Source organism: Panthera leo, chromosome B1 (assembly GCF_018350215.1).
Source record: "Panthera leo isolate Ple1 chromosome B1, P.leo_Ple1_pat1.1, whole genome shotgun sequence".
In the NCBI taxonomy this organism is placed as follows: Eukaryota; Metazoa; Chordata; class Mammalia; order Carnivora; family Felidae; genus Panthera; species Panthera leo.
This window is the reverse complement of record NC_056682.1, coordinates 149,465,696-149,493,304: the sequence shown is the minus strand read 5'-3', so window position 1 is coordinate 149,493,304 and position 27,609 is coordinate 149,465,696. Positions and strand designations below refer to the sequence as shown.

The window sequence follows — 27,609 nt, the reverse complement described above, 5'->3', positions numbered from 1 at the left end:
GATCAAGGGAATATATAGACACAAACATGTATTTAGAGATATAGAAGACCCTCAATTAGGTTATATTAGAAAATAAAAGTGGCAATAAAAGAATGACAGACTTGTCATCTGAAGGTGTATTTAGTTATTTGGTCTAAAAAGTGGTACTTTTAGTCTTCTAGTACTTACCAAAGGCTAAAAAGTGGATGAGTAGAGCTATGGTCACTGCCAGGATTACCACTCCTGCCACAACAACGAAACCCACTACATAGGGATTCAGGAATCTTGAGGCTGATGGTACCCGTGCTGGCCTTAGAACAAGAGAAAATGATCAAAGACTAATTCTTTCACTTAGAGAAGCCATGATTTCAGTACTCATGATCATTATTGCCTCCCCAAGTCTCTTAGCCTATATGTGGTTCTATTTATAGGAAACTGCAGTGATTATTGATCAGAACATAATCCTGGAAATGAACCTGAACTAACATTCTCCTTAATAATTTTTCTTTCAAATTTCTTTCAGCACAGAACTGTTGACATTTTGGTAGTTGATAGAAAAATAAGTAAATCTGACCTATGCTTTGCACTTACTTTCCCTTCTTCTGTCAGTTGATGAAGTTCTCAAGAATAACAGCTAATTGTTCTGTTTTGCTGTAAGTTTTTCTAAGACCCTATGTTGGACACTTACTGTAGTAACCTCCCATAACTGGGCACCATCCCAGTGGTGTAGAGAAGATTAATCATTTTGGGTGGGGAGTGGGGGGAAGGGAGTCAGAACAGTAGCATTCCTCACTGTCATATTCTCCATATTATTAAAAGTGGGGTGTGAACAGAGGATAAGTGTTGAGATCTAGGAAGAGTAGCAAGCCCCTGAAATGAAGAACTGTACCAGCAGCAGCAGATTTGCATGATTTATCATTTTTCCCCCATGAATTTGTCAACTTCAGTGTGAGTCAAAAGATTTGTACGAATAGAGTACATGGTATTATATTGAGTATATAGTCCAGATGCTATCTTCTTCACCTACCTACAACCACATATACTTGCACAAGGGAGGTAACCAGAAGGGCTAAGTGTGAATTTCTGTTTTATCCCTTGTGTGCTTGGAGATCACACTGTCATTAATCTGAGACTTTCCTAGTCTGACAAATGGAATTAATAATATCTGCCTCACAAGCCATTTTGAAGATCAATGAAGTTATGTTATGAAATATATTTCTAGTTAAATAGGTTACCACTAGGCTGTGTGCCTTTGGAGGGAAGAGATAGTGTGCATGCTTATGTTTCAGACACTTTGCAGGGTGCCTGGCATAAATAGGTGATAAATACGATATTTATAAATATTTGTTGCATGTGTTAACTTATAAGCATGTGTCAGATTTAAAAGACTTAACAGAGCTGAAAAGCAGTTACATTTAGCCAGAATATAGTCTTTCATTTTTCCTATTTGTTTTGCCAATATTCTGGTATAAGTGTGAAAAGAATGCTCTGAGGGTCAGTGATTCCCAGACATTTAGGTTTCATTGCAGGGTTGCCTGATCTTGTTTGGGCTCTGCATAACTCAGAAACTTACAGAAGGGCACTTCCTGCTATTTTGCAATGTACCACCTGCACATTGTATTCTGTGGTTCTGGGACCAGTAACATTTCAAAAGATTATTGGAGGCAGACCTAGACTTGCCAACCTTCAATTCTGGTGAATAAACATGTTAAAAAAAAATAACCATGCTCAAACCTTATCATTTAAAGAAAGGACACTGAAGTACCTAGAAGTAGGAAGGACATAATCTCTGGCTATCAGAAAATAAATAACTTGGCTTTAGCCTTATGATACCTGTTTACTCTATTGCTCTTCCTTTGTTCATTTTGCTATACTGGTGAAAACTGACTGTCACTGATGCTGGTCCAGAGTCCAATATTTGGAAACCACTACTGTGGTAAACTTCAAGTTGGAGAAAATTGGCACTTTGACATTTGCTGATTTTTGAGACTCCATTTACTCATCTTCTACCTTAGGTGGTCACTGTACCAATGACATGTGATCACAAATTCAGAGTTTGGCATTTGTGATTTCAGAAAATGTTAGTGGCTGCTGAGTAGTGGCAGAGCCAAAAGGAGACAGGTTTGGAGTCTAGGGTAAACCCAAAAACCTAATGGATTTTGGGCCAATGGATTGACCCTTCTCCTCAACCAGAGATGAACTAATGTGTTAAGATTTGTGAGTGTGGAGGGAGAAGTACTGAAAGATTAGGAGTAGGTTGGAGGCTGAAAAGAAAAGCCAAAGGCTCAAGTCAGCATATGCTTTAGCTTGGATGAGCCTCCCATGGGAATGACTTTAGCACCAACTTTGCTTCAGTTCATGGAAAACACGTTAAACTCAATGACTAAAAAGCACCATGAAACATATGACTCAATAAATAAAGGGTGTGGAGCTCAAGTCATCTAATCTCACAAGCCATAATTAATTGCATAAGAATGGGTTGTTCCACCCTGTAGAAACAGCTGAAGAAATATCTTTCTTGTTGATAGTGAACCTTGTCATTGAACCTCTCTGTATGTGGCTGGTTACAAAGCTTATGCCAACACAGTCTAAATTGTGCACAATATTTACTTTGTAAACTAGTAGAGAAAACATGTTTGTAAACACTGAATTTTTACTCAATGCAATGGAAATCTGTGCAAGAAAATACTTTGCTTTCAAAGCTTGTTCCTGATTAGTGAGATTTTTAGTGCTTGCATTTAAACAGCAAAACAGATAATTCAGTTGTAACATGTTTAACCAGCTTCCCCCTCTCTTTGCTCTCTTATTGACTTGAAAACGTTATGTTAATGTTGGAAAATGTATTCCATACTTTTATCATGAGAGTCTAAGTGTCAGGCATTGTACATGTATATTGCCAATCTTCACAGTTGTAAAGCAGGTATTATGAACCCTGTTTTGAACATAGGAGAACTGAGGGTCAGAGAGTAAATAACTAAAAATTACTCAGGAATGGCAGAGCTGAAAACTGAAACTAGGTTTGTTTGAATCAAAGCACATGCTCTTCCTTTCATATACACCTCCTCCCTCACACTACAGGAGATAGGAAAGCTTTGGGACTTCTGTCTCTTCTGACTTCACTTGGGGGAAGCAAAGGGGATCAACATATACTGAGAGGTAGGACTGTAGTAAGTGTGCAATAAAATAATTGTTGATTTAATTTTAATTTGAAAGTAAGTCTTACATTAATATATCAAATTTATATAGGACTACTGTAGTAATTAATCTTTGCTATTGACACATACTTACAACCATTATAGGGCTGTAGATTAATAGAGCCATTGGCAATAATTTCCATTATCTGAAAGAATGGAGGAAAACAGTGACAGGGTAACTGCAAATTCAGATGCACATGATATGTATATAAAGGACTTTTAGACAATTTTGTGTCCTTTTAAATAAGATTTCAGATATCTTAGTAACAAAGGTTTGGTCCACAGTTGTCTTCTACGAAGCATTCTTCCTGAGTAATCATACTTTATGTTACGGTTTTAGCAAACGTTCTATAGGATAATATTTTCTAGGATAGATCTTTAGCCCAGACCTCTGTTTTTGAGCTCCATGCCATTACTGCCAATTATCACCAGACATCTTATGGATGTTTTAAAACCTCCTTAAATATAGCAGTTCAGTTCAAAACTGAATTTTCTCCCCAGCACTACACTTACTCTGCGCTGTTTCTAAAATTGGTGAATGTCACTGCTATCTACCTTGTATTCTAAGTTGGAGACCTAGGAATTAGCTGCACCTGCTCCCTCTTAGTCACTTTCCACATTCAAGAGATCACCAAACAGTGCTTATCTTATACCTAAATTTTTTTCCTATTTTAATCTATTTTGTTCTTAATTTTGACTGTTATCACCTGACTTATATTGCTTGAAATGCCTCTTAACTGGTCTCCCTTCTTCCATTAACTGCTCAATCACTAATTAGTTAATGCAAGAAGAAACCAAGAGAAGAATGATTCTGGTGGAGGGAACAGCAGGCTCTGAGCCAGGAGCTCACCTGGTAAATCTGAAGAAGAGCAAGGGGTGGGGGGGGGCAGCTGGACTGGGGTGGAATGAGCAAGGCAGAGGTAGAGGGCATGAGAGGGAGATAAGAGTAGGAGTCAGCGGTGGGGCCGATCTTTTAGGGCTTTTCATGTAAGGCCTTAGGTCTGCCTTCTGAGTCAAATAAAAAGTCTTTGAGGTTTTGAGCAAAGGAGTGACATCAGATCTATTTCTTTAATAGGATCACTCTGGGTGATAGGATGGAGGGCAGATAACTTGTCATTCAGTAGTTGAGGTGGTCATGATAGTAGTTGAGACAAGCATGGGAGCAGAGGAGGTGGTAAGAGAAATGTCAGAGTTTGGATATATTTTTAATTTAGACCCTAGAGGATTTGCTGATGATTCATTTATGAGATATGGGAAAGGAAGGGCTCTAGACTGAATTCAGGATTTTTGTTTCTTTCCAATCAACCCTTTAAAATCCTTCCAGGGAATTTTTGAATTTAAATCTTAGGTTCTGACTTTCTCCCCCTCCCCTATCTCATTTGAAAATTTATCTATAAAAAAAAAAAAAAAAAAAAAAAAAAAGAGGTTAGAGTGGGAGAGAGCCAAAGCATAAGAGACTGTTAAAAACTGAGAACAAACTGAGGGTTGATGGGGGGTGGGAGGGAGGGCAGGGTGGGTGATGGGTATTGAGGAGGGCACCTTTTGGGATGAGCACTGGGTGTTGTATGGAAACCAATTTGACAGTAAATTTCATATATTAAAAAATAAAAAAAAAAAAATAAAAAAAAAAAAATAAATAAAAAAAAAAAAAAAAAAAAAAAAAGAAAATTTATCTATAGTTTGTCAAGCTCCTCAGGATGGCATCCAAACCTTCCACGTGGCATTGAAAGCTCTTCATAGTCACCTCTGCAGCTTCATCTTCTGTCGTATCCTCATGTGCCCGCTTAACCCCAGCCAGACCAAATGGGACAGCCACGTCAGTGTGATGACCCTTTGTCTAGAAAATGTGATACCTCAACTTCCTGGCAGATTTCCCTTTTATTCGGAAGATAATTTAACCATCTTTATTTTCCCTCCAGGTAGATGCCTTTTTCTCCCCTAGCTTCCCCTCATCTGATCTCATAATGTCCAATGAATTTCCCTCTTCTAGTCCTTATCCCTTCATGTGGGAAACAACGATCTTCTTCCCTGCACCCACCTCCAGGCTGTATCTCATGAAAAGTAGACCTGCATCTTGTCTGTCAGGACATGCCCCATCCCTAACATAATACCCATCCCAGAGTCGGCATCAGGTTTGTTTATGGGAAAAAATGATGAGTGACACTGCAAAGAAGGATTTAAAAATAATTTATAGTTTGGAAGGACTTCATATAGGATTGTGTGATGTGCATTTTTATTTTAAATACTGACAAAATGTAGATTGGAGAATAATCTCTGCCATCTAATGAGTGCTTACCATGTACCTGGCACTGTATTGACTTTTTCTACATCATTGAATTTAATCCTTGTAAATAACCCTAGTTTACAGATGATGAAATAGAGGCTTACTTACTCAGCTAGTAAATGACAGAGCTGGAATGTGAATCCAGGTCTGTCAAGCTCAAACTGCAAATGTCCACATCAGATGGGAGGAGATTTTTATGTTAATTATCATGTTGTTGTTATCCATTTCTATCGCCTACCTTATTGCTGATGCTAAGAAATGGAAAGTTCAAAATATATCTATAGACTTTGTGTTACAGGATATACAAACACGTATATTTGAATATATATGTGTGTGTATTTACATTATGCATTGGAGTATGAAGACTCTGAAATGGTTCCACTAGGCAGGCAGTAGACATCTAATTCAACGTTTTAATTTTTTTAGGTTGAGAAACACTTTGTTCAAACAAGGTCTTGCTTGCAAGTTCAATAATGGGAAACAGATTAAATGGAATAGCTTTTCTGTTTGAATTTGGGATGGGAGAAAAGGATCCCCTGCTCCTATTTCCAGTAAATTTTCACTGATCTAGTCCAACATCTATCTATCTATCTATCTATCTTTCTTTTCTTTCTTTCTTTCTTTCTTTCTTTCTTTCTTTCTTTCTTTCTTTCTTTCTTTCTTTCTTAAATTTTTCTGTTCTTGATAAACTTAGGCACAAGAAAGAGAGACACAAGAGGATTATTCCCGTTACACAACTAGATGATGGCAGAGTCATTGACACAGTTTTAAGACTTCTTGAATATATTTATTTCATTAAACCATGGTGCATTCTGAAAACTCTAGGTTAATTTGGGAGGTAAGAATCTTATCCTTGAATCACAAACCCACACCACTTTATGTGTGTGTACCTTTGGAATGCACTACATGACTTTCTTTTAAATCAATGATTTACTTGCCAATTTATTTTTCTCTTGGGTAGCATTGAAATAAGTTTATATTCCTTGGAGATATAAATCACTTTATGCTTCCTGAGGCTACGGAGGCTGGGCAAGTGATGGAGGACCTGAGCTAACTTATGTAATACTTTGATGAGAATTAGGAAAAGGCAGCTTTTCTGGGACACAGAGACAATTATGAAAGCTGCTCCTTGGGCTGCATGCAGCAACACTCTGGGACAGACAGCTTTCCAGGGAGCACAGCCTCCATCTCAGCTTCCAATCTTCCCCCGAGCCATGCAATTTAGTGCATTGCACAAACTTCACAACTGTATATAGCAGACCTGAAATGATGTGCTGAAGTCCTGGAATCTGTTATTTGTAGGGAAAGTCAATCCAGGATTCAAATTCTTCTCACCAAATTTGCAAGTTCATATGAACAAATGACTAATAGGTAGAGGTGTGTGTGTGTGTGTGTGTGTGTGTGTTTGAAGTCGTGGAGTTGGGAGTTGATGGTTTGTAAGACCCTGCTGCCAATAAAGCTAAGAGTGTGGTCTCAATTCCTTCACTGGCTTGTTAAGTTTTTTCTTTCTTAGGACTCAGGCTATACTCTGGAACTCAGCCTCTTTTAAATAAATTGAGGTCATAGAATGAATCCCATGAGAGAGTGTGGCCCCAGGAGGAAAAATCTACCTTTACTGTTGAGGGAAAAAATAAATGCCTTTCCTAATGGTGCTCTATTCATACTTTGTCTAACTGGTCTTAAACTTGAAGGATTCATTTTCATATACTGGAAGTCCATGGGCATTCTTTTTTCATTTTATTATTTTTATTATAGCATTGAAATGTATTTCAAGATAAGTTATCACAATTATTAACTGATTTAGAAAAATTTCACTGGGTCCTAGTGATTGAGGCTGCATTAAACAACTACTAGAGAAAGAAAATATTGTAAATTATACTTCATCATAGTGTATTAAATCTTAATTTATTTGGACCCTGCTAAGTTGAAAAATAGTTTAATTTTGTAATATTTTCAGTTTTGTTAATAGTGTTCACTTTATGTTTCTGTAATAAGTAAGGCAGGCATTTAAATTTTTGTAATTAAAAATTATTTCTTCTTTTGTGAGATTTCCTTTGTTCTAACATCAGCCATGTTTTTGAAATAGAAGATTTGAGATATGAAAGATTCCTTTAATTGACTTTAAACTTCTGAGCATAGTGTTCAGTTCTCTCATTGTAAAAGATTTCTAAGGGGAATATGGAAAAAGACATGCAGATTTACACTGTAGAATCAGTCTTGTGTAATTATTAATAGAAGATGTCTGAAGACTCCTGACTTACAGAGTCAGTTAAGGACTTGGAGGCATATTCTGTTTACTGCCCTGCTATACTTAATATACACTCGCTTTTATAAGGAAAGTAATCTTTGCTGGAACTCTACAGCTGCCCAAAGGGTGGGTTCTTGCTTCCATCACGGAGATTATGGAGCCTTCTCAGTGTGCAAATGGGCACAGTGGCATTATGGTGGATGGTAGCGTGGTGTATAAAGGTGAGCTACCTAGGTGATTTGAAAACAACAGAACAGATGGAAGTATTTCTTCTCAAACTTCATGATGCTGACATTTTAAGTGTATTTCTCTAGAAATCATCAAATCCACAAAGTTATGGGAGCAATGTTTTGTTGATTCAATCATTGCAGAAGAATATACGCCTAGTATTTCACCAACAGTCATGACAGAGAAATTCCTGACCCAGGTTACCTATCTCCTTGATAATTAATGTTAGGGAGAACCTAGTGTACTATAGAGGGCACTGCTGTTCAATGTTAGTATTCCTTCTGAGTTCTAGAAAGTGTAATTATTGACAGAGCTATTGAACCTAGAGCAGGTTCTAAGCAAGAAACAATTATTTAGTTGAAGATTTGTTTCCTTGTCTATTTCCCTCCAAATAGAATTTTTTTACCTATCTGGTTTGAGTTTTCAATAAACAAGTTTTATTTTCTGCCTTCATTCTCTTCTTTCCCTTCTTTTCCTTTCCTTTTTTTCCTTATTTTTGGCTGAAGATCTGTAACCTTTATTGGCACCAACATTATTTGCCAACTTTCTGAAAATTACAAGGAAATATTCATGGCAGTATACATATGTGATATTTTATTGTCAAAGTGCTCTTTGGGAAATGAGTAGTTTAAAAAATTTAAACTTAAATGTATCTGTTGCAGTGATGAAAATGTTCCGAAATTGGATTTTGGTGCTGGTTGTACAACTCCATAAATATGCCAGTAACCACTGAATCATACACTTAAACAGGTGATATTTATGTTCTGGAATTACATCTCAACAAAGCTGTTAAAAAATTATATCCATATTTTATTGATTATTAACTTATTGCAGTAACAAAATTACCAAACTGTCAGAGAATAATTGACAGAGTGGCTTAAACTCACAGAAGCAGAAAAGTTCTCAATAATCCATTCAGTTCAAGTTTCTTTTTTTAAAAAAAAATTTTATTAGTTTTCTTTATTTTTGAGAGGCCAAGAGAGACAGAAAGCATGTGGGGGTGGGGCAGAGAGAGAGGGAGACACAGAATCAGAAGCAGGCTCCAGGCTCTGAGCTGCCAGCACAGAGCCCAATGCAAGGCCTGAACTCACGAACCATGAGATCAAGACCTGAGCCGAAGTCAGTCGCTCAACTGACTGAGCCACCCAGGCGCCCCAATTCAGTTCAAGTTTCAACGCCATTGCCATGCAATTCTCAGTGAAGTATTGGAATACAGTGGTATATTATTGTTGATAGCAAGTGATTTGTTACAAATAATAGTTAAAGCATCAGAGTTTTGAAATAATTTACTTCTTACACAATTTAGAGTCGATAATTCTGGCATAACATTCCTCTTACTGATTTGCGTTTTCTTATGTTTTTGGGTGGAGTTACAAGTAGTGCATGGTGAATTGCTTATAAGCCTGGTTAGATCCCTGGGGGTGTGTCACACATATTACTATCATATGTCAGGGTGGGGAAAAAAGGCCAAGAAATCCCAGAAAAAAAAGCTTATATTTAAATTCAAGTTGAGATGTGACAAAAAACCCATTTGCTCTTTGCACATTCCCTAATACTGCTGATTCTTTCTTCCCATATGCACCCTAAACTCACTAGATATTAGAGTTTTCCCAAGCTTATTTGAGCACAGAAGTATTTATTCCTTGAAATACCTAACATTTTGAGGATCACAATGTTCCCAGCACTCAGTTAAGAAAATGCTGCTCTGTGAGTTCTAACTTGCCCAAGGCATTAAGTGTTTCTGCAGGAGAGCATGGGAACTATTGCACTCCCAGCTTAGAAGACACACTTATTCATATTTAAATATACAAGGAGGCTTCTTGCTGTGCCTCTCTCTCCGTTTTGGATACTTGAGAGACTACCACGTAGCTGTTGAATTTCATTGTAGTTGGAGCTGTTTAGTACTTCTTAAAGTTTTTTATAATGTTTATTTATTTTTGAGAGAGAGAGAGAGAGAGAGAGAGAGAGAAAGAGAGAGAAAGAGAAGGCAAACAGGGGAGGGGCAGAGAGAGAGGGAGATACAGAATCCAAAGCAGGCTCCAGACTCTGAGAGGTCAGCACAGAGCCTGATGTGGGGCTTGAACCCACGAACTGTGAGATCATGACCTGAGCTAAAGTTGGATGCTTAAGCAACTGAGCCACCCAGGCGCCCCCTGAATTTAATTCTAGTGGCTTATTGCCCAGTTTGTCTACAGAAGCAGAGGAAAGAATTGACATTCTCAGTATTATTTTCCCATGATGGTTTTATGTCATAATGAAATGAACAGAATTCCAAGGTCACTGATCCTAATATTTTTGAGGCCTACACAATAGAATATGTCCCTTGGAGCTTAGGAAAAATGCAGACATATGGTTTATGTTGGGAAACAATATGTATAGTGGGGGTAGAACATTGTTGAAGTGGTCAGAAAAACTGCTTGACGTGAGGCAAATCACCCCTCTGGACTCCAGTTTTCTCTGTTGTCATTGAACAAACAATCAGTGAATTTACTTGTTACCTTCACACTGTTCTTTCCTCCTTTACAAGGGTGGCTCCTTCTAAATTTCCATGACCACTCTATTAGTAGGTTTCCTTACCTTTACTGCCCACGCTGTTTTTCCAAACACTATTTCTTAAGAAAGTCTGTCTGCTTACAAGGTCCTATCCATCTCCCATCTTCATATCCCTGCTTCCTAGTAGACGGTAAGCACCATGAGAGGCAGCAGTTAAGAACATAGGTTCTGAAGGTGGACAAACTGGGTACAAATTCCACTTCTGCTATTTGCTTACTATATGAACGTGGGAACTCACCTAATTTCTCCTTAATGTCCTTACCTGCAAACTGAAGATACCAATAGTACCTCCAGACTTGTGAGGACAAATGAGTTAAACATTTGTTAACACAGCTAGAATTACATCTGGCATTGGGCCCTGTGTTGATGCTTGGTCAATCAAATAAATGAGGGCAGGCACTGCTTGTAATTAATTCTCCACTGTATCTCTCAAAGTTTTTAATGGTCTGTTGTTTAAGTGGAGCTGTACAGGGATGAGGCCCTGTTTACTCTGTGAACATGGCTCCTAACATGGGCATGAAGAGCCACACACATAGGGGTTCTTTTCTGTCTCCTGAACCAATGCATCCATTTACTGGGTTTCTTCTATTTTTATATAAGTATTCAATGAAGCATTAGCCCTGTCCAGAAGCCTGTATTTTTAATTGCTACACAAGTAATATAAGAAAATGTAAGATAGGGGCGCCTGGGTGGCTCAGTCGGTTGAGCGTCCGACTTCGGCTCAGGTCATGATCTCACAGTTCATGGGTTTGAGCCCCGCATCGAGCTATGTGCTGACAGCTCAGAGCCTGGAGCCTGCTTCGGATTCTGTGTCTCCCTCTCTCTCTGCCCCTCCCCTGCTCGCACTCTGTCTCTGTCTCAAAAATAAATAAACATTTAAAAAAAAAAGACAATGTAAGATAATATCGTACAATAGTGATATGACTTTTGTAATCAGACAGACCAACTGATGGCTGGCAAGTGATAAAACCTCTCTGGGCCTTAGTTTTTCCTCATTTATAAAATGAAGACAATCACATGCCAAGGAGGGCTGTGAGATTAAATGGGATACTATTTGTAAAAGTATTTAGAACTCTGGCCTGTGTTCAATAAATGGTAAATTCTACATTCTTCTTTTAGGTAGAACCCAGCTTTAGCTGCAAATAATATATTTTCTTTATTATGGCATTTCTCAAGAGTGGTAACATTCTGTATAATCACAGAATGTTAACAATGGAAGAGAATTTCAGGAATAACCACTCTGACTTCCCGTTGTGCAAAAGAATAAACTGATCTACAGAGAGTTTAAGTGCTGCTATGAAGCCTCTTGACTTTGTCAGTGCCCCTTCTTTGTTATTTTATTGTTTTTTTTGCAACCCAGGACATGGTAGGCACTCTATTAACAGTGTTTATTAAATAAACGTTAGGAAAATCAATAGCTATTGAATACTTACAATGCCCTTCTGCTAGGCACTGGGGACATCTTAAAAATGGCCAAAGAATTGTCTTTGCCACGAGGCAGTCCTGTCTTTCTGAGGAAGGCTAGGACATATCTGGTAACAGCGTTTGGTACTATTGACAGTTCCTTTTTTTATTGAAACACTGTCTTTTTTTTTTTTCTCCCATGATTTCACACTCTAGCTTTCTGGTTTCTCCTCTTAAATGTCTTGTTGGCTGCTTCTCCTGTATTCAGCCTTAGGTGTCTTATGTTTCTTCATGCTCTGTCTGGGTATTCTCTTTTCTCTCTAGCTGATCTCATGCAATCAGCTTCAATTACCATCTAAACCAACAGCTCTCAAGTGTTTGTGTGCATGAGAATCAACTGAAAAGCTCGGAAAAACAAAAGATTCCTGTATCCAATATCCAGGTAAACAGTTTCAGTGGGTCTGGTCTTGCTACTCAGAAACCTTCATTGTTTTTTTTTAATTCTTAAATTTTATTTAAATCCAAGTTAGTTAACGTATAGTATAATAATGATTTCAGGAGTAGAATTTAGTGATTCATCTCTCAAATATAACACTTAAGTGCCTTAGGGGATTCAGATAGAGATTATACACTCTGAAATACACACTCTGAGAAACACTGATCTACACATGATTTTCAAGCCAAAGTCTTCAACTACATCCTTTACATATTCTCACTTGGTGTCTAGAACTCAGCATTTCTAAAGCTGAATTTATTGTCTTCTCCCTTTTAGCACTTGTAACCTGTTTCTGCCCCATCAAACAGCCCATTGTTGGCATTTCTTTTTCAGTAAATGATACCAATATCTCTCAAGTTACTCATGTAGAAAAACTGAAAGTCCTACTCAACACCTCTCTCTCTCTTTTTTTTTTTTCAAATTTGCCATTTCATGTTTTTTATTTATTTTTATTTTTTATATAATTTATTGTCAAATTGGTTTCCATACAACACCCAGTGCTCATCCTCAACACCTCTTTCATCCCCAGTCAAGTGCCAGTGCCCATCCTTTCTGCTTCTTATGTCTGTCTCTAGTTTTATCGGCACTCCCACCACATTTGTCCATTCCATCTTCATTTTTTTTTTTCTGAAATACTGCACTAGCCTCCAACTGGTCTTCCTTCATCAATGGGTGTCTCTCCTTTCCCCAAGGATCATTATCTGCAGACAGCCAGAATGGTCTTTTAAAAATCCTAACATAGTAGTGTCTCTGCCCTCACCAAATCTTTAACAGTTTTACATTTCTGTCAGGATATAATCCCAACTCCCTTTTATGGTGTTTAATGACTAGCATAATCTGTTTCATGCCTGCACTTAAGTTTCTGATTAAATAATACTCCCTTAGAGAAACCTTCCATAAATGGCTAGTTTCCTCTATTACAATACTTATTTTAATATCATCCTATTAAAAAAGTAAAAATGAGACCACATATTTTCATATCAATCACTGATAAAGGTTGTCTCCTGGCCAGAAAGTTTGTGATTTTCAACAAAGACTACCTTTTGCTCTGTTGAGATTTCCATAGAATAAATATGTTCAATGAAAATTGCTTCAATTTATCTTAATTAATAAAAGCCACCCCTAAGCTTTTTTCTGTAGTACTTACCACAACTATAATTAGATAGGTACTTGCTTGTTTAAATTTTTTAGTGCCTGTCTTACCAATAAACAGCATGAAAGCAGGGTCAAGTCCTTTCAGTTCCATTCTGTATGTCTAGCACCCCACATGGTTTCAGTGCCACTATTAGGCACTGAAAAAGTGGGTATTTTTTAAATGGATGAATAATGAATGAATGAATGCAGTATCCTTTACGGAGTATAAATATCATAAAAGACTTAAAGATAAAGTGCATGGATATGTAGGATTAAAAATGGCTCATTTTGCCACATTGAATTAAAACTTGTTTTCAAGCAAGAACATTTTGGGTTTCCCAATGAATGATTGAGGACTTGAGGGAACAGTACTTGCCCTTGGAAACCATAAGCTTACATAGTAGTGAAAACCATGGAACTAGTTGGAATCATACAGAAAGTAAGTATAGCTACAGAAGAGAAATTGTACCTCAAATTACTCAGAATTTGGGCAATAGGAAAATGAAAATAATCCAATAACATAAATTCAGAAAGTTTGACCAATGGGATAGGATTAAATTCAGGAGACAATGGTGTTTTGGAAGCTTTATGAAGATCGTGTTTCAAGGAAGGAATGATCTACTCTGGAGCTATTAAGTAAAAATGAGTGTTGAGACCTGACCATTGGATTTTGCAATGCAGACAATCTCTGAAGATCTGGACAAGAGCTATTTCAGAGCCATAGGGAAGAGAAACTTTTTGCAGTGGGACAAGAGAGAGTAGGTTAAAGATAAATATGCACACACTCTGTGATCCAGAAAATCCATCTTCAGGAGAAACTCTTGCACACTTGTACCACAGGATTCATTTGAGAATGTTTAAAGCTACAGTATTTGTAATGGCAAAATACCATAAGGGTGGCTATGTAAGTTAGAATATATTCTTACAATGGAATATCATATCGCTTGTGAATGAATAAATTATTACTACCTACTTTATTAAAACATAATTTTGATTCCATTTATATTAGTTTAAATGTAGGTAGAACTAAATTATATGTTATTTGGGGATCTATCTATGAGCAGTAAAATCACAAAGAAAATCAAGGACATTTAGATAACATGCCAGATAACAGATTGGGCCAGGTCGGGAGAACACAGTCAGTAGACAGGATGCAGTTGGGGAGGGGCCACAGTCTTCAAAAATACTGGTGATGCTATTTTTCTTAATAAATGATGACTGCCTTGAGGTTCATTTTAAAAATTAGTCTTTATGCAATATATTTCACAATAAAAAATTTAAAAAAGAAAAGTAGTGAAGAAGGAAATAGAAATGGAGGCAGTGTGTCTAGACAAACCTTTGGCAGAGTTTTGCTGTTGAAGGGAGGAAATGAGAAATAAAGCACTAGCTGGAGAGGGAATGTAGGTCTAGGAAGGATTTTTTTGTTTTTTGTTTTTTAAACTGGAAATCGTATGGGAGTATTCCAGCAGAGAAACAAATGGTAAGCTTTAATTCATTCTTTGTAATATTAAACTCAGGCAGCTATCCTGGCTAAGAAGTAAGATTGTCTGGGTAAAAATTTGTCTAGGTTAGAAAAAATATGTTCGATGGCTGTTTTTAATATATTTCCTTAAAGCTTGAGGTTACTTATCCTTTTATTAATCACTGAAACACTTGTTCATATCTCTGGCAAATGGATACTATAAGTATTCAATAGAATCTGCCATTTTCTTTCTGCTGAGTTAGTCATCCATGTGTAAACTTCCCCAAAGTCAATCTTATTTTCAGTCATTTTGGATAGTTATCCAATGAATGGCTTTAGACTTGGAATGGTGCTTCTATTTTACATATCATGAACATATGCTGTATTTAGACTTAAAGCATACTTTGAAAAACTATGACGTTTTCTTTGCTCAAGAGAATGGGATCCTTGTAGTTGGAGAAATTGGATTTAAGGAATTGGATTGAATATCTTAAATTTCCTTATAATAGTAGATGTTGATTCATGACTTATTTTAGGGGTATCAACCGTAGCCATGTTGGGGGCTGAAGCAGCATAAAATCAGGTAAGTAACAAATTTCTAGGAAATAACTTGGCAGTGCCTTCTAGAGGACAAATTGAAAATGGACATGAGAGGGGCGCCTGGGTGGCTCAGTCGGTTAAGCGTCCGACTTCAGCTCAGGTCACGATCTCTCAGTCCGTGAGTTCGAGTTTGAGCCCCACGTGGGGCTCTGGGCTGATGGCTCAGAGCCTGGAGCCTGCTTCCGATTCTGTGTCTCCCTCTCTCTCTCTCCCTACCCCATTCATGCTCTGTGTCTCTCTGTCTCAAAAATAAATAAAAACGTTAAAAAAAATTTCTTTTAAGAAAATGGACATGAGAGAATTTGTTGGAGAATATATGATCCTAGGTGACTTAATTGTAGCCTACCTCCTATGTATTGTAATGCCATGTCCCCACCTCCCAGCATGTACCACCATTAGAAAAAGTCTGGCCAAGTGTGGCAAGTGTTTTGGTATGCAGCCTGGGGGTTTTGTGGGCAAAAACTTGAACTTTAAGTTCACTATTTTTGGGTGCTGTGTCTGTAAAGATAAGTTGATACCCACTTGTCTAATTTCTATTAAGACATATATTCTTTGCTAATGATTTATAATTTAAAGCATGGTTTATGAAAGTTAAAATAGCAATTTGTAAAGCAGGATTGAAGCAACAGGCAGAGTTTGGAATATGTTTTTGACAGATATGGCTTTTTCCTCCTACTTTTGTCTCATGTTGTTTTGAGCTGGTAGAAGGCAGAGCACCTGATTGGCTTCGGCATGTCTGTTTAGACAGTTCATTGTATCACAAGCACAGACAAATGGGAAGAAAATGGAAATAGGATCTGTTATGGTTTAAAGCTTTCTGCTAAGACTTGTCTGTTCCTGAGCTGAGATATGCTCCCTTACCTTTAAGTCTTTCCTTAAACTACATTCTGAATTCCAGCTTATAAATCTTTATCCTGTTTTCCAAACTGTATTTCATACTTTTTATGTAATCTAGTGGACATAGATAGACACTCCTTGTGTAAACTTGACAAAATCTGGAATACCCAAGGATTTAAAATGAATAATTATTATATCATGATAACATAGCTGTACAGATTCTTGGGCCCTGTGGTAGGATTTCTTTCTTTGGAGAGGGGTGAACAAGGTAGATGAAGATAGGAACACAGCATTTTTGCAACCTTTAGGAAAGGACAACCTGGAGGGGTCTGGGGGGTTAATGTATATATAAAAGTAATCAAACCATTCAAGAGAGCCCATTCTCAACCAAAATATATCACAGAATTTACCTAGAAATATACCAAAAATTCCCTAAAAATTGCCTACAATTACCTGAAAAACATATTACACTTTTATTTCCCTTCTTTTACCCAATTTGGATACCATGCTTTTTCAGAGCATATGAAGGAATTGGAAAATCGTGGAGTTTGAGATTTAAATTGGAGATAGTATGGCATGAGTTTATGCTGATGGGAATATTCTAGCAGAGAAGGAAACTGTATGTTTTAATTCATCCCTTGTAATGTTAAACTCAGGCAGATGTCTTGGCTTTAAAGTAAAATTGTCAGAGTGAAAATTTGCCTAATTTTTAACTCCCCAGCCCATTTGAATACTCTTTCACCTTTCCACTGAGAAGTCTACTCTTTATTCAGGTTGACAGAAGGCACTAGTTTTTAGGCATGGATCCTCAAATTGGTAGATGAGAATCCATAAACTATTTTCAAAATTTCATCAATTTGGCATGGTAACTCTGATGATCTCATTCTCATAAAAACCAACCAATCCATGGGATGCCTGGGTGGTTCAGCTGGCTGAGCATCTGACTCTTGATTTCAGCCCGGGTCATGATATATGAACCCAACCAATCCATGAACAAAACTAATTGGTAATTATATATATTTTAGGTTAAAAAGGAGCACAGATTGATTTTTTGTAGTTCAGGCTATTTAAAAGATAAAATATTTCAGACTGTGATCTGTAGAAATCAAGGCTTCAAAGAAGAGTCTTTTGTGATTGGAAAATTTGGTTCTGATTGAGTGTCGTATTTCACGTAGGGTGGATCAATTTAGGAATTAGATCGAGGTATTCTGAAATTGTACACTCTTTTATTATTTGCATTGTTTTTATATCTTTCTATATTTTCCTTTGAATGATATTTTGATGCACCTTTAGCTCCTTATAAGGGCCAATTTTTGAAAAATTAGAGAAATTTCTTTACAAAATTAAAATAAAAATGTTTCAGCCAAATGCACTTCAAACTGTATTTTGATTACCAAAACAATGTTACATTGTTATAGATAGTTTAAAAATAATGGAAAAATGTAATTAATAAGCTTACCACTTTAATACAACAAGCATGATTAGTAGTTAGCATTTTATATTCCTCAATAGACTTTCTCACATGTAGAGCTCTGTGATGTGATAGTCGATGAGTAAATACAACTCTGTGACTTTTTGCATACAGTGAGGACAGATACAATGTATAAATTCATAGATTTTAAACCCTTTTAATGAATTCATCATATCCATTGAGTATGAAATTATTTTATTTATATATTATTCTTTATTGTTGTTAGAAACTTACATGGTTACCTATTTTTCATTTGTGTATTTATATATATTCAAATGCACATAATTGTATATATATTTTATTAAAATGATCTAAGTTTTCATTGAGTTTTCTAAAGTTTGGTAGATTTAAAGTAAACTCAACTACACTTAATGTAGCCAATCTATTTCTAATGTTTTTATTTAGCACATTTTTTAAATGACTTTTTAAATGGCTTAGTATCAGGTTTTTCTGTGTTCATGGAAAAACAAAATGAACAATAGGTATAATCATAGATACACATATAAACATATCAAATTGTATAGTGATTTTTGAGATTGTACGATCTGATTTTGGATTAGACCAGTTTGTTGCTCCTTTTATGTAAATGTGTATGAAAATAACTATTCATTAAAAAGAAAACTGAACAAGTACTATTTTTTTCTTAAGTATCAATAACAATATACTTGAAAATAAGGATATGGTAAGTTTATGAAAAGTAAACAAATACTATCTTATTTTCTTAAAGAAGACTTCAGGTTTCAGGTTCATTACATATAGCTAGTAGCTATACAGAAGTCAAAATACAGAATCATGGAAAAATTTTAAAACAACAGAAGAATTTTTTACTGATTACATTTTTAAAATCCACTCATCACTTTTTGAAAAGTTAAGCATGAGAAAACAAAAACACTTCCTTATTTAAAGATATGTTTTCATAATCCTAAGCCGTCTCTTTAGGTTTACTAATTTTGTAAAAAAAAATCAGTCAGCCAAACACCTTATTTAAACAACATCAAACATATTATTTAAACAATATCTATAAGTTTCAGTGAAGTTTCTGGAAAAGATTGTTAGACACAGCCAAAATTTCTTCAGCTTCTGTATGTTTTTCACATGCTCTAAGATATAATAAAACTTCTAAAACTACAGAGACAAAAACGGGACTTACCTATACATTTTAATCCTTAATAATGAAGAGGTCCTTTCTTCTGCCTATCCAACTTCTCTGAGATTTCTACTCAAATGAATGACTCTATGTATTATGTGTGATCTATGAAGGAGCTGAAAACAAAGGAGGAAATCCCACGTAATTAAAATCTAACTTGTTAAACAAGTCTGAAGGAATCAACTTGAACCAATAGTATGACTTGTAGAATGGAATCAGAAACAGGGAATTTCACAAATCAGTAAGAATTTTATTTATTCTGGTAAATTGTGACTAAACATGATAACAGGTGATAGGTATTTTGTTTTGCAAAAGCTTTCGACTACTCCACACGCTCTAGTCATTTTTAATTCAAGAGTTTATGACACTCTTGCCTGTGTTATATTGTTATACACTTCCTTCTTTGCCACAGCAAGCTGAGGATGATCAGAAAATATTTTCCAAGCACTAATGGGTAGTACTACCTCCGAATTCCCCATCTCTGTTACAAAATACTGTTTTTCTCGCGGAATATGAAACAGAGATTCAGAGAAGTAATTGAATAGGTGTAAAAGTTGTGGGATAGGCAAGCAGAATAGTTGGAACTAAAATTGACTTTGTCTTTTTCCAAGTATGTGTTTTGAAATAAATATTCTAACTCGCTACTGCTAGCAGATGAGTAGATGGCAAAACATAGAAAAAGTAAGTGTGGGGTGAGGGTAAGGATGGAGAATGTCGGCAGTGTTTGCAGGCAAGGGCAGAGCCCATGAAAACACAGAGGCAGGAACAGCATGGAAGTATAAAGGACATTTCTATCCCATGTGTTGGGAAGGAGTAGGAAATATACCTGGAAGGTTGTGCTGATGTTACTTTGTGAGAAATACTGCATGCTAAAGAATCAGGATGTGTAATTGAATTAGATCAGGTATTAAATTTTAGTCTTAGCTTTTTTGCCAACTAACTGTAGCCTAAGAAGAAAAATCACTTATTCCTTTATGAATATCATCAACTTACTGAGAAAGAAAGCTAAATCAGAAGGTTTTAGAGGATTCTTTTCAACTCAGATTCTGTGCCTTTATCTTGTAAATCACTGATAGCTAATGGCTAATGAATTCACTCCAGGACTTCAACTAGACAAGTGTTCAGTTTCTTACACATTTTTTTTTTTATATAATGTGCAAATCAGACAAGAGGGACAGGAAGGAGTGGGCTCCTCTCTACCATTCTACCCTTCACTTACATATTTCCATCGGATCCTATATCTCATGTCTGATATTCTGGGGTTTTTTTAATTTTTTTTTTTAATTTTTTTTTTTAGTAAAAACAAAATTTTTTATAACTTTTGAACAAAGTTATCTAAACAAACCATTTCATTTTACATATTAATCTTTAAGTACTTTTAACATGTACAAGTTTTTTTCATATAGTTATATCACAGTATATAACTTTGTATTATGCTCTTTATACCGAATGTTATTTCTATAAGCATATCCCTGTGTTATTACGTTTTTATTTCTAGTAGCTATATATACTATTTTAGTATCTGTATATGTACCTAATAGTTGTATAAAATGTACATTATAATTTTTTATTTTGATGTAATTTCAAACTGAAAGAAAACTTGGCAGATGTAGTACATAGATTCATCAGTTATTACCAATTTTAATGGCTCCAATTTAAAGGGTGAATCATCTTATACTGAATAGATTTATCATAAAATACTAAAACCATCTCCCAATGTATTTAGATGTTTTCTTTGTTTTAACTGTAGGTGATTCTTTCAATGATCACCTTCACCAATATACTTTTTATTTTTCACTACACTGCTAAATGTTTCCTTGAAATAAGTGGAAAGGAAAAGTAACTTATTGGACTAAATTATATAAATATTTTAAGGACTTTTAAAAATTTACTTAAAAAAATTTTTTTTTCAAGGATATGAAATATTCTGGTTTTTGTTGACAGCACTTTCCCCCAACTGCACATGCTTGCTTTTCTCTATCTTTGCATCACCTGAAGTACTTAGCAAAGGCCTTTTTTAGTGAGTAGGTGCTTAGTCAACATATATTACTTAAATGTCCAGTAACTGAATATATTAATGCAGATCCTGGTGCCCTATCACAGATTCACAGCAGAATTTGGGAGTGAGTCAGGGGAGCGGCATAAGGAAAAAAAAAAAAAATTGCATTCAGTCCGAAAGTGACTTCCTGCTTGCTTGTGATGAGCTCAACACAGAAAAAGAGGTGGGGCATGAAATTATGGTTTGTGAGGCAAAGGAATTGCTCTTAACAGGGGCTAGGTCAAAAGATGTTGAATCTTAATCTTCAAATCCTCAGGGAGTGGCAGGATAGGTCTTGACTTTTCTATTCTTAACAAATAGCCATTGCGAGAATAAAACATACAGGCTGACATTATAGAAAAATTATCAGAATCTTCTTCCTCCATGTCATTGGCTTGATTTTATTACTCCAGTTTTGCATTTACAAAACCAAGACAACCTGACTTAGGAGGACTTACCTAAACAGGCTTCAGGGAAATAGAAGAGATCATTTGTTTTAGGGGAGAAGAAATCATGCGGTGTATGAGCTATCAAGGTTGCTTCTTTTGCCTGCCTAGGCTGAGGCAGAGAGATCCTGGTAAAGACAGAATCTCCAAGTATGCAAATGTGTGTTAATAAGCCTTGCTCTGACAGATGTATGAATCATTGAATGGAGCCCGTCATAACAATATGAGCAGAGAAAACAACAAAAAAGCAGATGATCTAAGAAGGTGTGGACCACTGGTGTTTTCTTTCAATTTAGAGTTTGTTTTGTCTTTAGGTTCAGGGCAGCACAGTCATATGGCTATGGTTGGTAATGAATGCGTCATGACTCTCTCACAGAATTGTAACATAGATACAAAAAGAAAGATAGTGAATTTTCCCACTTTTTGAAAGTTGTAAAATGTTATTTAAATATGCGTGTTAACATTTATTATAAATGTAAATTTTAGAATAAGCAGAAGAACCTAGATTTGATCCAGGTGTATTCTGACCTCAAAGAGTATACTGTTTCTACCACAATGTGCCATTTGAATAGACAAAAGCCTTTGAAACATAGTGGGATATACTTATTCCCTTACTTCCAACTATGTACAAGTGATAATATGTAAAATTAAACTTGGCCACACATACAAAATCCAATTACCTGATTTTGTAAGGCCTCACAAAAGGAGGTGGTTAGGGTATGAACTCTGGTTGGTTTGCATATGAAGGACTCCCTCAAGGTGGAGTCATTTGCTGTCTCTAGGTACTAGCTAGCCCTGGGAGCAGCAGTCCCTCTAGGGTTAGCAAAGCCCCAGATATCAAAGCACCAGAGTAAAAAGATATGCTTAAGACAACCTGACACCCTGAAACTGCTAGTTTTGTCAAGTTTTGCCTCATTTTTCAAGGCAAGGGCATTTTCTTCTCAGTGGTTACTCAACCAGTGACTGAGCAAGAGGGTGATGTAAGATTACTGCCATTTCCATGTAATGTAAATTTATCTAACAAGTAACATTTACTCCAGAGTTCCCAGCTGGTCTGGCAGAGATTTTATTGGATAGGCATTACTCCCCTGACAATACAGCTTCCTCCCTTTTCCTGTAACAGGTGTTACTTTTCAATAAGCCTTTGTACTTTGTCTCAGTGTTTGTTGTCCAGAAAATCCAACTTGTGAAAGGTAGTACTGAGAGAGCTCCAGGAAAACAGGCAATAAGATGAGATTTGTGGACTGGATCACTCACCACCCAGATGGTAATGAGGACTCGGTGGTAGGTGGCACGCTGACAGCCTGTAGCACAGGTGGTGATGTGATATTAAAATTCTCACCAACGGTGAGCTGGGCCAGCATTATAGTAGAGGTGAATGCATAGGCCAGTGTGTTGATTCATGTATTTGAAAGGAATGGGGGGGGGTAGACATAAGGACAGTGGAATTGCATGGTTGCTGGTAGGCTGTATGTATGCCCCATAATGCAGTAGTAACGATAATGGAAAGTTGAGGGACATTAATGTAATTGAAAACTGAGTACGAGATCCAAAGTTTCTCTTTGGTCGATTATTAGGAAACCCTCATCTCATGTGGTAAGTAAGTGAGTAGGAAAAAACTGCATACCAAGCACAGGATTGGATAGAGTGCCTGAACTCCCATGATTGTTGAATGCTCAACAGAGAGAGGTCTGTTATTTCAAAGTCAGAGTCCTACCTGGGAAAACTTGGGACCTGACACATGGAATGTAGTTATTTGGCTAGACATCCCTGAAGATTTTGACTCTGCAGACTTCTTTTGAGCCTTCTGAATTTTCATAAGTGGGTCTTCTCTGTCCTTTGAGAGTTAGTATTCTGCAGAGACACTGCAGAGGCCTTTTTCCTACAAGGTGATAGCTATCCTCTTCAGGAGCTGCATGTATGTCCTCTCCTGGATGCTAGGCCTCTTACCAAGGTTAAGTTGCAACATAAACATCTGGGAATGTGTTGGGCCTAAAGAGAGAGTAGAGTATATATATTACAAAGAAGTTGCAAAAACTGGCAGCAGGTGCTAGCAGGTGCTGTGGGTGTATGTTCTGTTTGACTGGATTTGGAAGGTGCTTGAGCAACTGTTCCGGTACATAAGGCTGGTTAAGGAAGGGATGATTGACTTGGGGCAGTCTCTCAGTAGACAGGACATAACACCTGCCAAGCAAGGTACAGGGGATGGTGTCAATTCGCTGCTGGAGTGGCTCCCAGAAGTCTAGAAAAAACAATGGCCCATGTTAAACAAGGTTGAAATTCTAGAATTTTAATGGGAGACAGTAGAGGTCAAGGGATTAAAAGGCTCAGAGAAGTAGGCATGGTGGAATGGATATATTATGCAAAGCTTCATTAGAATATCATGTTTCATGGGAAGGCCCAGGTAATATATCATTCACCAAGGCCATCAGGAATGTGCTAGTGAGAAGGGTACCAGTAGGGAATCAACTTGTTCCATTTTTCCCGGAACTGTCCAGGCTTTAAAACTGAAACTCTAGCGTTCTGGAAACCCAATCTTAGGTAAACTGGCACAGATGGTCACTCTAGTGCAGTATCACTAAGTTTTGGCATGATGGGTACATAAATGAGATGGCCACTATGGGAGAAATGGGGGCTCTGTATGGGCCCAAACAGCATTTGCTCCCACCTGCCTCAGTTCTTTTTTTTTTTTTTTTTTGCTATGAAATCTGTTCTCTTCAGGTTATGACTAAGTGTAATTTGAGGTGTGACATGGGTGGACTTGTTTTTTCTTCTGTCATATCTTTTGTATCTGTCTTTTTTTTTTAATTTTTTTAATGTTTATTTATTTTTGAGACAGAGAAAGAGTGCAAGTGGGGGAGGGGCAGAGAGAGAGGGAGAAACAGAATCTGAAACAGGCTCCAGGCTCTGAGCTGTCAGCACAGAGCCCGATGTGGGGCTTGAACCCACGAACTGTGAGATCATGACCTGAGCCGAAGTCGGACGCTTAACCGACTGAGCCACCCAGGCGCCCCTGTAACTGTCTTTTCTAAAATGAAGGATTTTTGAGTAGTAATAGAACATTTGTTGGTATTTAAAATTGATATTAAAATTATATCAAAGACAGTATAAAAATCCCACAAGAATTTGTGTATGGTTCTTGTTTAGTGTTAAGAAAGTATTGTTTAGAAGATTTTTGTGTAATATCAACAATGACATGAAAGATAGCAAAGACGATGAAAAAATAAAAGGAATTTAATTATAATCTTAAGTCTGAGACAATGCCTCATCATATATTGACTTGAATATATGGTAATATTTTTAAAGTAGTTATTTTTGAATAATATATCGATAGCTGTGTAGTGTTGTAATTTAAGGGCCCTAGAACCTATTAAGTTATGGGTATGGATTCCCATGGTGAGTAGCTTTCCTAAAACCCTGTTGGGAACCACCATGACATCTTAGAAAAGCACAAACCAGTCCTCTGGAAAAGGAGAGATATCACTGGAGAGGAGGGAAAAGATGGAGTGTTGTGGAAGATGAAATTACATTAAGTATTGGCATAAAACTTTTTTTACTTTTGTTTTTAGATGCTTTAAGAAAAAAATTTATGTTGGGGCGCCTGGGTGGCGCAGTCGGTTAAGCGTCCGACTTCAGCCAGGTCACGATCTCGCGGTCCGTGAGTTCGAGCCCCGCATCAGGCTCTGGGCTGATGGCTCGGAGCCTGGAGCCTGTTTCCGATTCTGTGTCTCCCTCTCTCTCTGCCCCTCCCCCGTTCATGCTCTGTCTCTCTCTGTCCCAAAAATAAAAAAAAAAAAAAGAAAGAAAAAAATTTATGTATATTTAAAACAGTGACTAGACCATTATGAATACAATGTTGAAAATCTCCCCAAAGGAGGGAAGTACATAGAAATATTAGTAAGGTTTCTATTGTTCTGGGGATGGACATGTATTTGGGGAATAAAATATAATTAAGAAATTAGCCAGGCAATATAAGAAAAAAAGTGGTAGAGAGAAAGGTGACAGAAGTTGTACTAAACATAAAATTATGCTAATATATATGAGTGGTTTCAACAGATATAGTATGAAACAAAGTCTCTTCTGACGGTTTTAAAAGGAAAAGAAATTTAAAGAGAAGAACTATCATCAAGCAAACATCCAAAGTGGGTAGGGGTAGGTATCCAAAGCAACAAAGGGAACCAGGGCAAAGAGGTAATTTGTGTTGATAAAAAGTACACAAATATATCACAATTAGAAAATTGAGAACAATAATGTAATAATAACAGACATTGAAGAGATAAGAAATGATAATATGTGAAACTATACTAAAAATATTTAGCCTTCAGAAAATAGATTTCTGAAAAAAAATTATTGAAATTGATTCAAGAGCTAGGGATCTTGGACAGGAAAACAACTCTACAATAAATGAAAAACATAAAAAATTTTTTTCTAAAAGATCTGGACTCCTAATGTTTCAGGAAACAGTTACTTTTTATGCTTTTTTTTTGCAAATTATTTTTTTAATTTTTTATTTTTTAAAATTTACATCTAAATTAGTTAGCATATAGTGAAACAATGATTTCAGGAGTAGATTCCTTAATGCCCCTTACCCATTTAGCCCATCCCTCATCCCACAACCCCTCCAGTAACCCTCAGTTTGTTCTCCATATTTATGAGTCTCTTCTGTTTTGTCCCCCTCCCTGTTTTTATATTATTTTTGTTTCCCTTCCTTTATGTTCATCTGTTTTGTCTCCTAAAGTCCTCATATGAGTGAAGTCATATGATTTGTGTCTTTCTCTGACTGACTAATTTCACTTAGCATAACACCCTCTAGTTCCATCCACGTAGTTGCAAATGGCAAGATTTCATTCTTTTTGATTGCCGAGTAATACTCCATTGTATATATATACCACCCCTTCTTTATCCATTCATCCATCAATGGACATTTGGGCTCTTTCCATACTTTGGCTATTATCGATAGTGCTGCTATAAACATTGGGGTGCATGTGTCCCTTTGAAACAGCACACATGTATCCCGTGGATAAATGCCTAGTAGTGCAATTGCTGGGTAGTAAGGTAGTTCTATTTTTAGTTTTTTGAGGAACCTCCATACTGTTTTCCAGAGTGGCTGCACCAGCTTGCATTGCCACCAACAATGCAAGAGAGATCCTTTTTCTCCGCATCCTTGCCAACATCTGTCATTGCCTGAGTTGTTAATGTTAGCCATTCTGACAGTTGTAAGGTGGTATCTCATTGTGGTTTTGATTTGTATTTCCCTGATGATGAGTGAAGTTGAGCATTTTTCATGTGTTGGTTGGCCATCTGGATGTCTTCCTTGGAGAAGTGTCTATTCATGTCTTTCGCCCATTTCTTCACTGGATTATTTGTTTTTTGTGTGTTGAGTTTGATAAGTTCTTTATAGATTTTGGATACTAACCCTTTATCTGGTATGTCATTTGCAAATATCTCCTCCCATTCTGTTGGTTGCCTTTTAGTTTTGCTGACTGTTTCCTTCACTGTGCAGAAGCTTTTTATTTTGATGAGGTCCCAGTAGTTCATTTTTGCTTTTGTTTCCCTTGCCTCCAGAGACGTGTTGAGTAAGAAGTTACTATGTGAAAGATCAAAGAGGTTTTTGCCTGCTTTCTCCTCGAGGATTTTGATGGCTTCCTGTCTTACATTGAGGTCTTTCATCCATTTTGAGTTTATTTTTGTATATGGTGTAAGAAAGTGGTCCAGGTTCATTCTTCTGCATGTCGCTGTCCAGTTTCCCCAGCACCAGCACTCTTTGCTGAAGAGACTGTCTTTATTCCATTGGATATTCTTTCCTGCTTTGTCAAAGATTAGTTGGCCATATGTTTGTGGGTCCATTTCTGGGTTCTGTATTCTGTTCCATTGATCAGAGTGTGTTCTTGTGCCAGTACCATACTGTCTTGGTGATTACAGCTTTGTGATACAGCTTGAAGTCCTGGATTGTGATGCCTCCTGCTTTGGTTTTCTTTTTCATGATTGCTGTGGCTATTCAGGGTCTTTTCTGGTTCTATACAAATTTTAGGATTATTTGTTCTAGCTCTGTGAATAATCCTGGTGTTATTTTGATTGGGATTGCATT

The 27,609-nt window shown here is 36.7% G+C and overlaps 1 protein-coding gene across 1 annotated transcript in view; it reads right to left on the bottom strand.

The window, feature by feature from the left end:
- The window catches only part of TMPRSS11D (transmembrane serine protease 11D), a 55,593-nt gene extending 32,708 nt beyond the window's left edge, over positions 1-22,885 (bottom strand). Inside the window, exons 1-2 of the mRNA XM_042936722.1 lie at positions 22,779-22,885; positions 169-302 (exon numbers count right to left, since the gene is read on the bottom strand). Of these exons, the coding sequence (XP_042792656.1) occupies positions 169-302; positions 22,779-22,885 (241 nt within the window). The remainder of the gene's footprint in view (positions 1-168; positions 303-22,778) is intronic.
- Positions 22,886-27,609: the final 4,724 nt, after the last annotated feature.